We start from the raw sequence: 13,161 nt of genomic DNA on the forward strand, positions 1-13,161 counted from the left end.
TATTCACGGACAAAGTGGGCTCCCGGACTAATGTGCTAAGTGACGCAAGATGGGATGAAGACGGACAGCCCTTGGTGGGTAAATAACAGGTTAGGAACTATTTAGAAAAGCTAAATGTACACAAATCCATGGGTCCGGACTTAATGCATCTGAGGGTACTGAAGAAGTTGGCAAATGTCATTGAGGAACCTTTGGCCGTTATCTTTGAAAAGTCATGGAGATCGGGAGAAATCCCGGATGATTGGAAAAAGGCAAATATAGTGCCCATCTTCAAAAAAGGGAAGAAGGACGATTCAGGGAACTATAGGCCAGTCAGTCTTACCTCGGTTCCTGGAAAAATCATGGAAGGGATTCTTAAGGAATCCATTCTGAGGCACTTGGAAGAGAGGAAAGTGATTAGGATTAGTCAGCATGGATTCACAAAGGACAAGTCGTGCCTGACCAATCTGATTAGCTTCTATGATGAGGTAACTGGCTCTGTGGATGTGGGAAAGTCAGTGGCTGTGACATACCTTGACTTTAGCAAGGCTTTTGATACGGTCTCCCATAATATTCTTGCCAGCAAGTTAAGGGAATGTGGATTGGATAAATGGATGGTAAGATGAATAGAAAGATGGCTAGAAGGCCGGACCCAGTGGGTAGTGATCAACGGCTCGATGTCAGGATGGCGGTCGGTTTCTAGCAGAGTGCCCCAAGGTTCGGTTCTAGGACCGGTTTTGTTCAATATCTTTATTAATGACCTGGATGAGGGGATGGATTGCACCCTCAGCAAGTTTGCGGCTGATACTAAGCTAGGGGGAGAGGAAGATACGCTTGAGGGAAGAGATAGGGTCCAGAGTGACTTAGACAAACTGGAGGATTGGGCCACAAGTAATCTGATGAGGTTCAACAAGGACAAGTGCAGAGTCCTGCCCTTGGGACTGAAGAATCCTAAGCATAGTTACAAGCTGGGGACTAACCAGTTAAGTAGTAGTTCTGCAGAAAAGGACCTGGGGGTTACAGTGGATGAGAAGCTGGACATGAGTCAACAGTGTGTCCTTGTAGCCAAGAAGGCTAATGGCATATTAGTTTGCATTAAGAGGAGTATTGGCAGCAGATCCAAAGACGTCATTATTCCCCTTTATTCGGCTCTGGTGAGGCCACATCTGGAGTATTGTGTCCAGTTCTGGGCCCCCCATTATAGAAAGGATGTGGACGCTTTTGGAGAGGGTCCAGCGGAGGGCAACCAAAATGAATAGGGGGCTGGAGCATATGACTTATGAGGAGAGGCTGAGGGAGTTGGGTCTGTTTAGTCTGCAGAAGCGAAGAGTGAGGGGGATTTGACAGCAGCCTTCAACTTCCTGAAGGGAGGTTCCAGAGAGGATGGAGAGAGGCTGTTCTCAGTAGTGACAGATGGCAGAACAAGGAGCAATGGTCTCAAGCTGTGGTGGGAGAGGTCCAGGTTGGATATTAAGAGAAACTATTTCCCTAGGAGGGCAGTGAAGCACTGGAATGGGTTCCCTAGGGAAGTAGTGGAGTCTCCATCCCAAGAGGTGTTTAAGTCTCGGTTTGACAAAGCCCTGGCCGGGTTGATTTAGTTGGGATTGGTCCTGCCTAGAGCAGGGGGCTGGACTTGATGACCTTCTGAGGTCTCTTCCAGCTCTATGGTTCTAGAGAAGTAATGCACCAGCAATCAAATTATGCAGTTAGCAGTTTACCTTCCTTGGGATCAGAATACCTAATGGACTACCTTAGCAAAAAAAAGGTACATACTTCAGAGTCATGTCACTCCCAGTTATGGTTAATAAAGGGTCTGCTAAGTGTGTAAACCTCAAAAGGGGCTGCTTGCCTTCCATAGTATGTACAGAAAATGCAACATACACTGCTCCAGCAGGGGGCCCTAGATCTATGCGCTCAGATACCTTGGTTACTATTTGGAGGGTGACCATGGCACACTTTCAGTACTGAATTTTCCCAAAACCAAGTGTTCTGAAATGTTCACCCCTTCCTGGACTACTCAGAGAAATATGATTCATTGTATCCTTTAAAGAAGACAGATACACACAGTTTGCCACATTAAGTGGAACTAAAATTCGTATTAGCATGAACACAGCACTGCTGGTTTACATTACATGTTTATTCACAAAAAATAGGATTTTAATTGAGTTACCATTTCTAATGTTCTCTCTTATATGTGAACAAGCAAATAAAAGTGAAAAACACACCACAAAGTTTAAGTCTTAATCCAGCAAGTTTTGGCTCAAGGCTTCCAGCAAAGAGGGTGACTAACCTTCTCTTCTGTCTTAATCTCTTTCAGAGGCCCACTTATTTTGGTACCTTTATCTTCTTACATGAAAGAAAACTTGCCTCTCTGCAAGGTTCTGTGCCTCTTTCTTTTATAATCCATTGAATCTTTGATGTGGTAAGGAACCTGTCAGAGTAAAGTTTATGCAAGCAGTGAGGAAGTGAAGACATGGAATTTGGTGAAGGAGGTTCCATTCCCTCCCTCTGCCCCTTGTTTGCTGAAATGCAAATTGTTCTTTTCCTTGCCATTTTATCCCTTTCTGTCATGATGGTCCTGCTTACTACTTACATGTAAATTGAAATAAGCATACATTGGTTTGTTTGGCACAGATCTGTTCTACAGCTTGTGCCTGGGTAGAGCTGTCTGTTTTGAATACGTGCTAACAACATCATACAGGAAGAATTTATAACTTTGCATATAGTGTTGCTACATTCATGTCATCATACTATTTGCCAGCAAGTTACTAATTTTCACGTGATTCCTCACAAAGCACATGTTATGCAAAGATTGCTACAGTAATGTTTAGGGAGTGAACATAAGAGTGCTTTGGGTCACAGTGACGCTCTCTTCCTTCCATGGTCATGTCATTTGAACTATGCCTTCCCACTCCTACCTCTGGTCTTACAGAAGGTGCATCGAGACACAAGACATCCTTATCACTCGCAACAGGCCCAGACAGTTTTGGTTCCCGAGATTTCTGCCTATATCGTCTTGGTTGCTAATCAGTCCTTTTCTAGTCTCCTGATCCAGTGGAACATGGAATGAAGCATCTCAACCCTCAAACCCTGCATCTAAGGGCTTGGTTTTTAGACGGGCATCAAATCTACAACACCTCTGTTGTGAAGCTGTCTAAAGTCGTCCCAGCATTCTTACTAATAGCGGAAAGATTCCACTTGAAAATTCTAGACCGCCAAGTGGAAATGTTTATGTCTCTGGACACAACAGAAACTTACATCCCTACTGGCTATGGACATTCCTCTTATTCTGGATTTACTGTCTTTCCATTGTAGCAACAGTGAGTCTTCCCATCAAGTCTTTATGGATCCACCTGGCACCAAACTGCATATCATCCACCTGCAAATGATAATTTAGTTCTCACTCACTCACTGATTACCAGATTCTGAGCCTAATCATAACCTTTCCAGTACTAAGGAGAACTGCTCCTCAGTAGGATTTAAACTTTGTTCTTCTGGTGCTTGTTATGCATCTCATCTAACCACTAACTAAGGATGTTAAATTCCAGCTTTCCCATGCAGACTTCCCCATCAAGTCTTCATGGATCTAAGTGTAGCACCCAACATCTATGTGTGTTGAATTTCATGTTGTTGTTTTACAGCCAAGTTTTTCCAGATTATCAAGATCCCTCTGAATTTTAGCTGTATCCTCCAAAGTGTTTTCAACCCCTGTCCCACCCAAGCTTTGCACACTTGATTACCATGTTCTCTTTTTCTATCTCCAAATCATTATTAAAGATGTTAAATAACACAGATCCACGCCAGTTCTGTTTTTACACTAAAAAGAGTTAAAATAGCTCATGTGACACATAGCATTGGGTAAAGAGTTTCCATTCTTACGGGTAGCTTTAAAGTAGGAAGTAGGGATGAAAAATCCCATTTAATTGGCTAACTGGTTAAACGTTATATTTAACTGATTAAACAGGGTAAGTATGGAGGGCTGGAGCGGCCCCTGCCTGCTGTAGACCAGGACTTCTCTGGTCAGGCTGGAGCACCCCCAGGAAGCTGCTCCAGCCTCACCAGGCTAACCAGTTAAACATTGGCATCCCTAGTAGAAAGTACAGCTATGAAGGCATTCCAAAGGAGTAGATATGAGGACCAGGATAGGGGGAATCTCCCTGCAAACATGTTGGAAGACAACAGAAATATGAGTGTGTATAAAAATAAATGTCTTATAAGTGATTTATAACTGACCAGTTAACCAATGTGAAATTATTTGTGCAAGATATTGTCACCTTTCTTGGAGTATTTGCCTCCATTGGAGGGTACAACACAAGTTATTCATAAATCCGAGTTTAATTGAGTTTGACTTAACTACTTGTAACTTTTCTGTTAGTTGACGTCTTTAGTTTGTATAAAGAATCTGTGTAGCTGGTCTTAAAAAAAATGCCAATATTGGACTGTTTCCATTCTATTTGAGGGCAGCAGCCAGAGGTTTTTTTTTAGAGCTTCAGGCTATCATCTGTATTTAGTGCTTGGCATAAAAATAGCTTTCATGAAATGATGATATTTTAGTTTTCATCAGATGGGGGAAGGGCAAAGAGGCACCTATTGTCAAATTTCAGAACATTTAAAACTTCAACATTTTTCTACTCAGCTCTTTTCTCTGCAAATGGTAACTGGGACTTGTATCCTGTTACAGGCAGCATGGAATTTTTCACTTTTGTGTCAACAAATCAAAGTATAGTCTGATATTCCAGTGTAGTGGATACTTTTGGCTTTTATTACCATGTTTTATTTGACTTTTGTAGTCAAAAAATCCTTAACACTAAAGGCTAAAAACATAATGTGTATGACCTGGACAGAGACTACAATGATATTTATACCCCATTTGTCTTTGTGGCTGAGGAAGAAACTAAGTAATCTCCCCACTTCCATTCTCAAATACAGTGGTACCTCAGAGTTATGAATGCTTCAGGAATGGATGTTCATAACGCTGAATAAAACGTTACGTTTATTCTTTCAAAAGTTTACAACTGAACATTGACTTAATACCACTTTGATACTCTATTACGCTGAATAAAAATGATACTTGCCCTTTATTTTTAGTAGTTGTTTAATGCACTACTGTACTATATTACCCTTTTTTTTTTCTGGGCTCTGTTGCTGTCAGATTGTGTACTTCCAGTTCCCAAAAGAGGTTTGTGTTTGACTGTTCAGTTTGTGACTCTGAAGTTCAACTGTATTTGAGTCAGAGCAAAGAAAGAGAAGATTCCTAGAAATGCAAGATCAAGTAGCATAAGGACATCCCATCCTTTTAAACATCAGTGTCTAAGGGTACGCCTAGAACATGCCTCTGGCGACAGAGGCATGTAGATTAGGCTATCGGACATAGTAAAATGAAGCGGCGATTTAAATAATTGCCGCTTCATTTAAATTTACATGGCTGCCGCGCTGAGCCGACAAACAGCTGATCAGCTGTTTGTCGGCTCAGCGCGATAGTCTGGATGCTCCCCTGCCGACATCAAAGGTATTTGTCAACCACCCAGGTATACCTCCTGGGATGAGGTTTACCTGGGTGGTCGACAAACACCTTTGATGTCGGCAGGGGAGTGTCCAGACTATCGCGCTAAGCCGACAAACAGCTGATCAGCTGTTTGTCGGCTCAGTGCGGCAGCCATGTAAATTTAAATGAAGCGGCAATTATTTAAATCGCCGCTTCATTTTACTATGTCTGATAGCCTAATCTACGTGCCTCTGTCGCCAGAAGCATGTAGTCTAGACGTACCCTAAGTCTCTAGTACCAGATGCCGAGGGGAATCGATGCTCTGAAAACTCTTTAATAAATTCTTCAACTGAATTTCAAGATGGCCAGGAGCAGATTTGAACTTTCCATCAACTTAAAGGAGGCATATACATATGATCATTTTCCAGAACACGCCTTTGCTATAACAATGATGGGCAGTCTAGGCTAGTGAGTGGTCCACATTGAATGGCTCTCCTTTATCTCAGTGGGCTTCAAGACTAAGACGGTCTCCCAGAGCAGGGTACTTTCTCTAACTGTGCTTGCCTACCTAGAATTTGTGAGCTGTGTTGATTGAACCATAGCAGCACTTTTATTCGATGTAGAGGGCTCTCACCGTCAGTTGTGTGCAATCAGAACACACCTCGCTTCATGTGCCTTTTGCTTTACGTGCATGTCACTTTAGTAATACCAGTAGGAAAAAAACGATGCGGATGAAAACCAACAGAATCTGGCAACCCTGCACATGGGCAATGGTAAACAAAATATCTCGTGGGCCACATGCAAAACCCAAGTGAGCCACATGTGGCCTGTGGGCCACAGGCTGCCCATCATTGACCTAAAGTGTCCATTAGATATTTAGTAGGTATACTGATGTTAAAAGTAGTGTCAACTGCCTGTGGTTCTTACCCAGATGCCTTTTAGAAATTGGAGTGCTTACTATTATTATTGTTCATTATTCTTGAAGAGATAATAAATATTGTATGCTGCCTGATGATAGCCAGTATTAGTAGGGCATGTCTGTTCTTTGGATAATGGCTTCACTAGTGGAAGAATGTGCCAAGATGTCTCTGAAAGATTTAATTATAATGTCTGGCTTGTTATGATTGCCATAGTACACACAAGCTTACAGTACTAAGCCTTAAGTCTAGTTTAGGTCTTTTTACACTAAATTTAAAAGTTGTGAAGTGTTTTGGGGCAGATAGGTTACTGAATTCTGATTCAGGGGAGGAGGATCATAATATACACCCTTTTTTAAATGTTCTCTTAATATTGTAGCATGTTTTCAGCCTTTTGTTGGTAGACTGTAGACTGTGTATCTGAATTTTTTTTACAGGAAATCTTATTTCCTACATTATCGGCCTGTATCCTTTTTAAGGTCAAATATTATAATGCAAATGGATGCTTAGTTAAGTGTTTAGCTTGATTAAACTGAATCATTTTTATTGAATTCTGGGCTACATTTCATAATAAAAATATACAACTTATAAATAAATCCAAAAACATAAAAACAAATCTTAGATTTCAGTATCTGTTTACTTTAAACAGTAATATTTCAGGCTTGGACAGTGAAAATGGAGATGTTAGTTTATTCTTTCTTGTGACTCGTTCATGGGCTAGCAAAATTCTGCAGCATTTGGGTTGGAAAGAAAATTTTAATCTAAACGTTGTTATACAAATTATTAGAAATGTTAGAAGTTGTAAAATTTTCATTTACAATCTTTGTTCTCCTTTTAATGCTAATTTTAGGGACTTTAGAGACACCTCAATAATCGGAATACAGATAGGAAAAAAAATCTGAATACCAAATAATGATTTTGATTATTCATGAGTCTTATTCAAAACTTTCCGGTGTGTCCCTTCAATAAAACAGTAGAATTGTGCAGGAAGTCCACTTGTTCAAAATAAGCACTGCTGTATTTAGTACTACAGTGGAGTCTGGATTAACCGACACCCAGTAATCCGACACTCCGCTTTATCTGACCCTGCAGCTCCCGGGGAATTTGTCCCCTGGAGCTGCAGGGTCGGATACAGCACGTGCTGGGAGAACGGCCCTGCTTGCTTCCCCGTCACTCTTCTAGGAGCAGCTCCTGCCGGGGACGAAGTGGCTCCGGCAGGGGCGACAGCAGCTGCTCCTAGAGAGCAAGGGAACAGCTGATGCTGCTCTGCCGGGGGCAGGAGTGGCATCAGCTGTTCCGTTACTCTCTACAGTAGAGTCCGTATCATCCGACATATTCGGTAATCCGACCATGTGTCGGTCCTGTTTAGGTCGGATGATAGGGACTGTACTGTTCTAACAATTAAGTGGCAGTGCTGGCCCTCCAGTGATCATAAGCAGGCTTCAGAATTCTCACTCCAGTGAGATAAGTAGTGATGCTCACATTTCGTGCAGTTGTTTGGCACATGCGGACAATGGCTTGATTTACATTGTAAGGGCTATTATTGCAGTCAGATGTGTAGCCATCTCTGGTCTGAGTTTTCTTCCTCAGAGGTTCTGAACACCCGCATTTTTTCATGGAAGGGGAGGTACTCATTACCTCTGAAAATCACGTCATTAAATCACATTCTCATCTGTGTAACTGCAAAATCTGGGAGAAGACTGTACTACCTTTGAATTGGTGGGGTTTTTTTCCCAGCACCTCCATGGTCTTATCTGGGTATTAACGTTTATTGCAATGTATAGACTACGGAACACTTTGTTTTTCAAATATATAGCTTTCACATATCTCAGAATTATACTCCAACTTCTGTTGGAATTCATGGCTAACACCAGTTGTATTTTTTTTAAGAAGTAAAGCCTAGTCTAAAATCTTACTTGTTTTATCTCCATGTGAATTTCTCCAGCATTTTACACTTTAGTTCACAACTTCTAATGCAAATAAGATTTAATCCTAAAACAGTTTAATGTAAACTGGTATCTATCAGTTCTCAATTGCAGAGTGAAATTCACAGTTTTTAATTTATGAAGTTTACTGAGACTTACTCAGAGGGAACTGCTAGCACAAGTGCTTCTGAAAATCTTATTTATTAAGAAAAATCATCACTGCACTTTTATAAATGTATGAATGGATTTTAAATCTACAGAATTGATGATTGGACTTTTATCAGGGCTAATGTGTTGGGGTTTTTCCTTTTAGGTGGAGTCATTCATTTTGGATCAGGATGATTTGGAAAATCCAATGTTGGAGACTGCTTCCAAATTGCTTTTGTCTAGTACGGCTGATGGTGCTGACTTGAGGACAGTCGATCCAGAAACCCAAGCTAGATTAGAAGCTTTACTTGAAGCTGCAGGTAAGTCTTCATGTCCCTTATAGTCTCAGACCTGAAATCCTTATTCTTAAGACCATAATGAGGCTCCTTGCAAAAATACTAATCCTCATGTGTAAGTGTGACACTCTTGGAACTTAATGCAGTGTGAACTTACAGGGGTGTGGAAATGCATTTGACGGGGGTGGGAGATTAATTAAAATACATAGCTTTCTGAAAGCAGTTGTTGATGATGCAGGAAAAGAAATGTCCTAATATCATTCTCTGTTTACTCCAGAACTTCACCTTATTTCATTTGCACAATCATATAAATACTATGCTAGTAAAGCTCACTTAATTTCTCTACCTCCTATTTCTGAATTATTCCCAACATGCATGGCCACACTTCAGATTGAGAAAACAAAAACCAAAAAAACACCCCAGTTGTGTAGCACTTTAAAGACTAACAAGATGGTTTATTAGGTGATAAGCTTTTGTGAGGCAGACCCACAAAATAAACCTAATAAACCATCTTGTTAGTCTTTAAAGTGTTACATGACTGGTTTTTGTTATGTTTTGTTTGTTTTACCAAAATCAGGCTAACACAGCTATTTCTGTTACTTCAGATTGAGAGTGAGTGAAAGCACTGTCTGAACTAGACGTTGCATTTTACTTTTGCTTCTGTAGTTGCCCTGGTTAACATTCCTTTCTAAGTCTTTAAAGCTCATATAGCAGATAAGGTTATTTTTTTTTTAATGAAAGGATGGCTAACTTCCTAGATTTCACTGTGCAGGAAGTAGAAATTAGTGTGTACCGTTTTTCGCTCTCTTCTCCTGTAAGGTGACACTCCTGTAGTAGAGTAGTCTTCAGTTGAGTTTTTCGTAATTTTTATTTATATTTGAATTCCTTACATAAATTATATTGCAAACTTCAGTAAACGGTATACTTATCCTCAAAAGTTTAACACATCTACTTGCAAAGATAGTGTTGGCTTAGCGCCTTAATGGGGTTGATTCTTTGTGCTATCAGGATCCAGGCAGTGGGTCCCCACTGGTAGAAAATCCCCCCAGGAACAGTGAGATACATATTTATCATCAACTCATTTCCACTGGGATGATAAAGTTGTTCGGTGCAGTTCAGAAAGTGAGGGACTAAGCAAGCAGATGGGATATGAAACTAGTGTTCCAGGAAGAAGTGCTGACTGAACATAAATCCTGAGCAGCCTCCGCCACAGAGCTCTATGCAGCTCTGGCCATAACTTAAAGCTGCCTTCTACCTTCCTGAAACATACATAATAATTTCAATAAATAGAACACTAGTGTTCATTTTTCTTGAAAACTTTATAAAAATCTGTATAACTGTGCCTCAAAGAGGTGGTGCAGATGAAAAATGCCTGTTTAGGATACTAAATATAAATGCTTAATTTTAAAACTTGGAATGTACAAATTGCTGAATGAGGTCTTGTTTTGAAATGCAGCTGTGAAAAAAATATTTACAGCATAGCTTTCAGTAACTCAAAATCACTCACTGATCAATGTTTTATAAGAGTTGTCACCTTTGTGCTTTGTGGGAAGGCAGCTGTTACAGGGTCATTGTTCAAATTGCCTGAAATCATTTTTAAGAACACAAATGTCCAATGTACATGATTTTTCCCTATGCTATCAGTGTTGGAATGGTTTCTGCTAACATGTTGAATGGACTGAATTTACATTTTCTTTGTTACTTTTTTGTTTTCCTTTTTCGGTGTATGTATCCACTTATCATAAATTGGAATGAAAGGAATAGGTAAATTATCCACTGCTGACGGTAAAGCATTTGCAGATCCCGAGGTGCTTCGTAGACTGACTTCCTCGGTCAGCTGTGCGTTGGATGAAGCTGCTGCTGCACTTACCCGAATGAGAGCGGAAAGCACAGCAAATGCAGGGCAGACGGACAAGTAAATAGAGCTTTTGCATTTTTTTCTCTGCAATTTGAACAGTCTTTATTGCTGTCCCCCTTTCTTTTGTTATGCAACAGTGACATAGTTGTTGAGATTGACCTGGCTTCACACTATCAATTCTGAGCATATACAGATTGCCCCTCTTCAAACTAGGACTCTCTGGTCCCGCAGCATCGACCATGGATGTTCCAGGACCAGGGAGTCCAATGGAGCACAGCCCTGAGGGGCTGGCAAGGCAGCGGGACTGAGAGTCCGGTGTGATGGGCAGGACGGGGAGGATGGATGGAGGTTGGATGCGGATTGTGGTGTGTTGGGAGTCAGCTGAAAGGCCTGCAGCTGGGCCAGGGCTGGGAAGGTGGGGCTGGTGGTGGTGGTGGTAGTGGTGGGCAGAAATTATCTCCCCTAGTCCTGCAAAATGCCTCATCTGGGGACTGGTCAGACCAGGGAGGTCCAACCTGTATTTTGGACTTTTTATTTAAATTATTTGTTACTGAGAACATTCCAGATAGGAAATGCAAAATGAATTTGCATGGGGTACTGGGAATTTAGAGTCATCAATACTAACTCATTCAAAGAAAATGCTTATTTCATAATCTTAACTTGAACAGAATTTCAAATCTCAAATGAAATCTAGTAGGCTAAGAGCCTACTACAGCCGTGTGCTTTCCTCTTCAAGTTTCTTCAGGAAATGGTGACTCCTAAAACGAGTGGACGAATTAAATATTTTTCTTTAGCTCACTTGCTTATTTTATTTTATTTTTTTTTAAAGAAAATGGTTAATATAAGTGGTGCTGATCTAGTTTTAAGAAAAGTTTCTAATGTGAGGGTTGGGGAACAAATAAAATCAAGGCCCTTCTGTGGCCTTTTTAAAGTTAGGGGAAGAAGGATGTGGTCTAATGGTTAAGGCAGTGAAATGGGACTTGAGAAGTGAATTCAGATCTCAGCTCTGCCATACTTCTCTTGGAACCTGGGATAGGTGTCTAATTGGTGTGTATGTTCCCAGTCTTCTGCTGATATATATTACATCACTATTTCACACTTTGTTGTCTTTATTTAGAATACAAGGATTGAGGATTTTGAAGATTGGGACTCTGTTATTTTGAGTGTTGGTACCCAGGGATGTAAATAACCATTAAAATAGTTAACCAGTTAAATAATGAAAATTATACTGTTTAACTGTTGGTGGGCTGGTGAATGGCAGCCAGGGTTGAGTTCCTGCAATGCTGGGGGCCGTAGCCTTGCCTGCCCACCTGGGCTGCTCTGGCATGACCAGGGCCACTCTGGCAAGGGCAGGGGTCCCTCCTGCCAGCCCATTGCGGCCAGTGCCCCACCTGCTCACCCCGATGTGGCTGGTGCACTGCTGGCCCGACACAGATGCAGCCCTGCTTGATGCGTTAACTTTTAACATCTGTAGTTTGTACATCTTCTACCATGATGCGACGATGGTGTTGGTTGGGGCCTCAAAGCACTACTGTAATATATATATATATATATATACACACACACACACAATGGTGAAAGACTGAGCAGTGCAATGACCCAGTATCAAACATACCTTTACTCTGCCAACCCCACAGTTATTGAAATGTACAAACTCTTCGCCTTTTAGACTCCATACAGTCTCACCCACAAGGTTCTAACTAACATTATTAAAGAAAAAATGGGAGTTACCACCTTCCCTCTGCCCTTGTTGAGCAACCTCTCAGTATGCACATAGATTGGCTCTTGATACTATAAGATTCGGGAAGTCTTTACTTATACACTCACATTAAAGCATGACTACACTAAAGATAAAAACTCATGGCTAAGCCATGCCAGCTCACGCGGGCTTATGGGAGTTGTGCTAAGAGGCTGTTTTACTATGATGTAGACCAGGGGGCAGGAAAGATGCAGCCCGTGGGTCAGATCTGGTCCTCCAAACCTTTCAAATCCACCCTGCCCTGCTGGGATCCTCAGGCGTGGAGCAATCCCACACCACTCATAGTGGCTGGGTGTTCCATGTGGTGCTCTGAGCCCCTCGTGGTCCTGAAGCACCTTAGGGTACGTCTACATAGCAGTGCTAAAGTCGAATTAAACTACGCAACTTCAGCTCCATCAATTGCATAACTTAAGTCAAATAGCTTAATTCAACTTTTGGTGCTGTCTACACAGCAAGAGAGGTCTAAGGAAGAACACTCTTCCTTCTACTTCCTTTACTACTCGTGAAATGAGGGTTACCATGAATCATAATAAGAAGCCTTCCAGCACAATATTATTTCGAAATTAAAGCTTGTAGTGTAGATAACTGTGTTGTTTGGAATAATGCTACTGTGTAGACCTATCCTTAGAGACTAACAAATTAGATAGTGACATGAAGCTCCTTTTGCTCCACTCATCTGAAGAAGTGGATTGCACCCATGAAAGCTCCATGACACTATATAAATATTTGCTAGTCTCTATGGTGCTACAGGACCACTTGTTTTTTTTTTTTAATCAGATTTGTATTTGAAAAAAA

The 13,161-nt window shown here is 41.2% G+C and overlaps 1 protein-coding gene across 9 annotated transcripts in view; it reads left to right on the top strand.

The window, feature by feature from the left end:
* The window catches only part of ANKRD17 (ankyrin repeat domain 17), a 135,603-nt gene that overhangs the window by 57,536 nt on the left and 64,906 nt on the right, over window positions 1-13,161 (top strand). For 8 of the 9 annotated variants that reach the window (XM_075929381.1, XM_075929383.1, XM_075929382.1 and 5 more), the window contains exons 2-3: window positions 8,620-8,773; window positions 10,508-10,664. In XM_075929381.1, coding sequence (XP_075785496.1) covers window positions 8,620-8,773; window positions 10,508-10,664 — 311 coding nt within the window. The remainder of the gene's footprint in view (window positions 1-8,619; window positions 8,774-10,507; window positions 10,665-13,161) is intronic. The other variant, XM_075929384.1, reaches the window with a different exon arrangement.

Source organism: Pelodiscus sinensis, chromosome 5, assembly GCF_049634645.1.
Source record: "Pelodiscus sinensis isolate JC-2024 chromosome 5, ASM4963464v1, whole genome shotgun sequence".
Taxonomy (NCBI): domain Eukaryota; kingdom Metazoa; phylum Chordata; order Testudines; family Trionychidae; genus Pelodiscus; species Pelodiscus sinensis.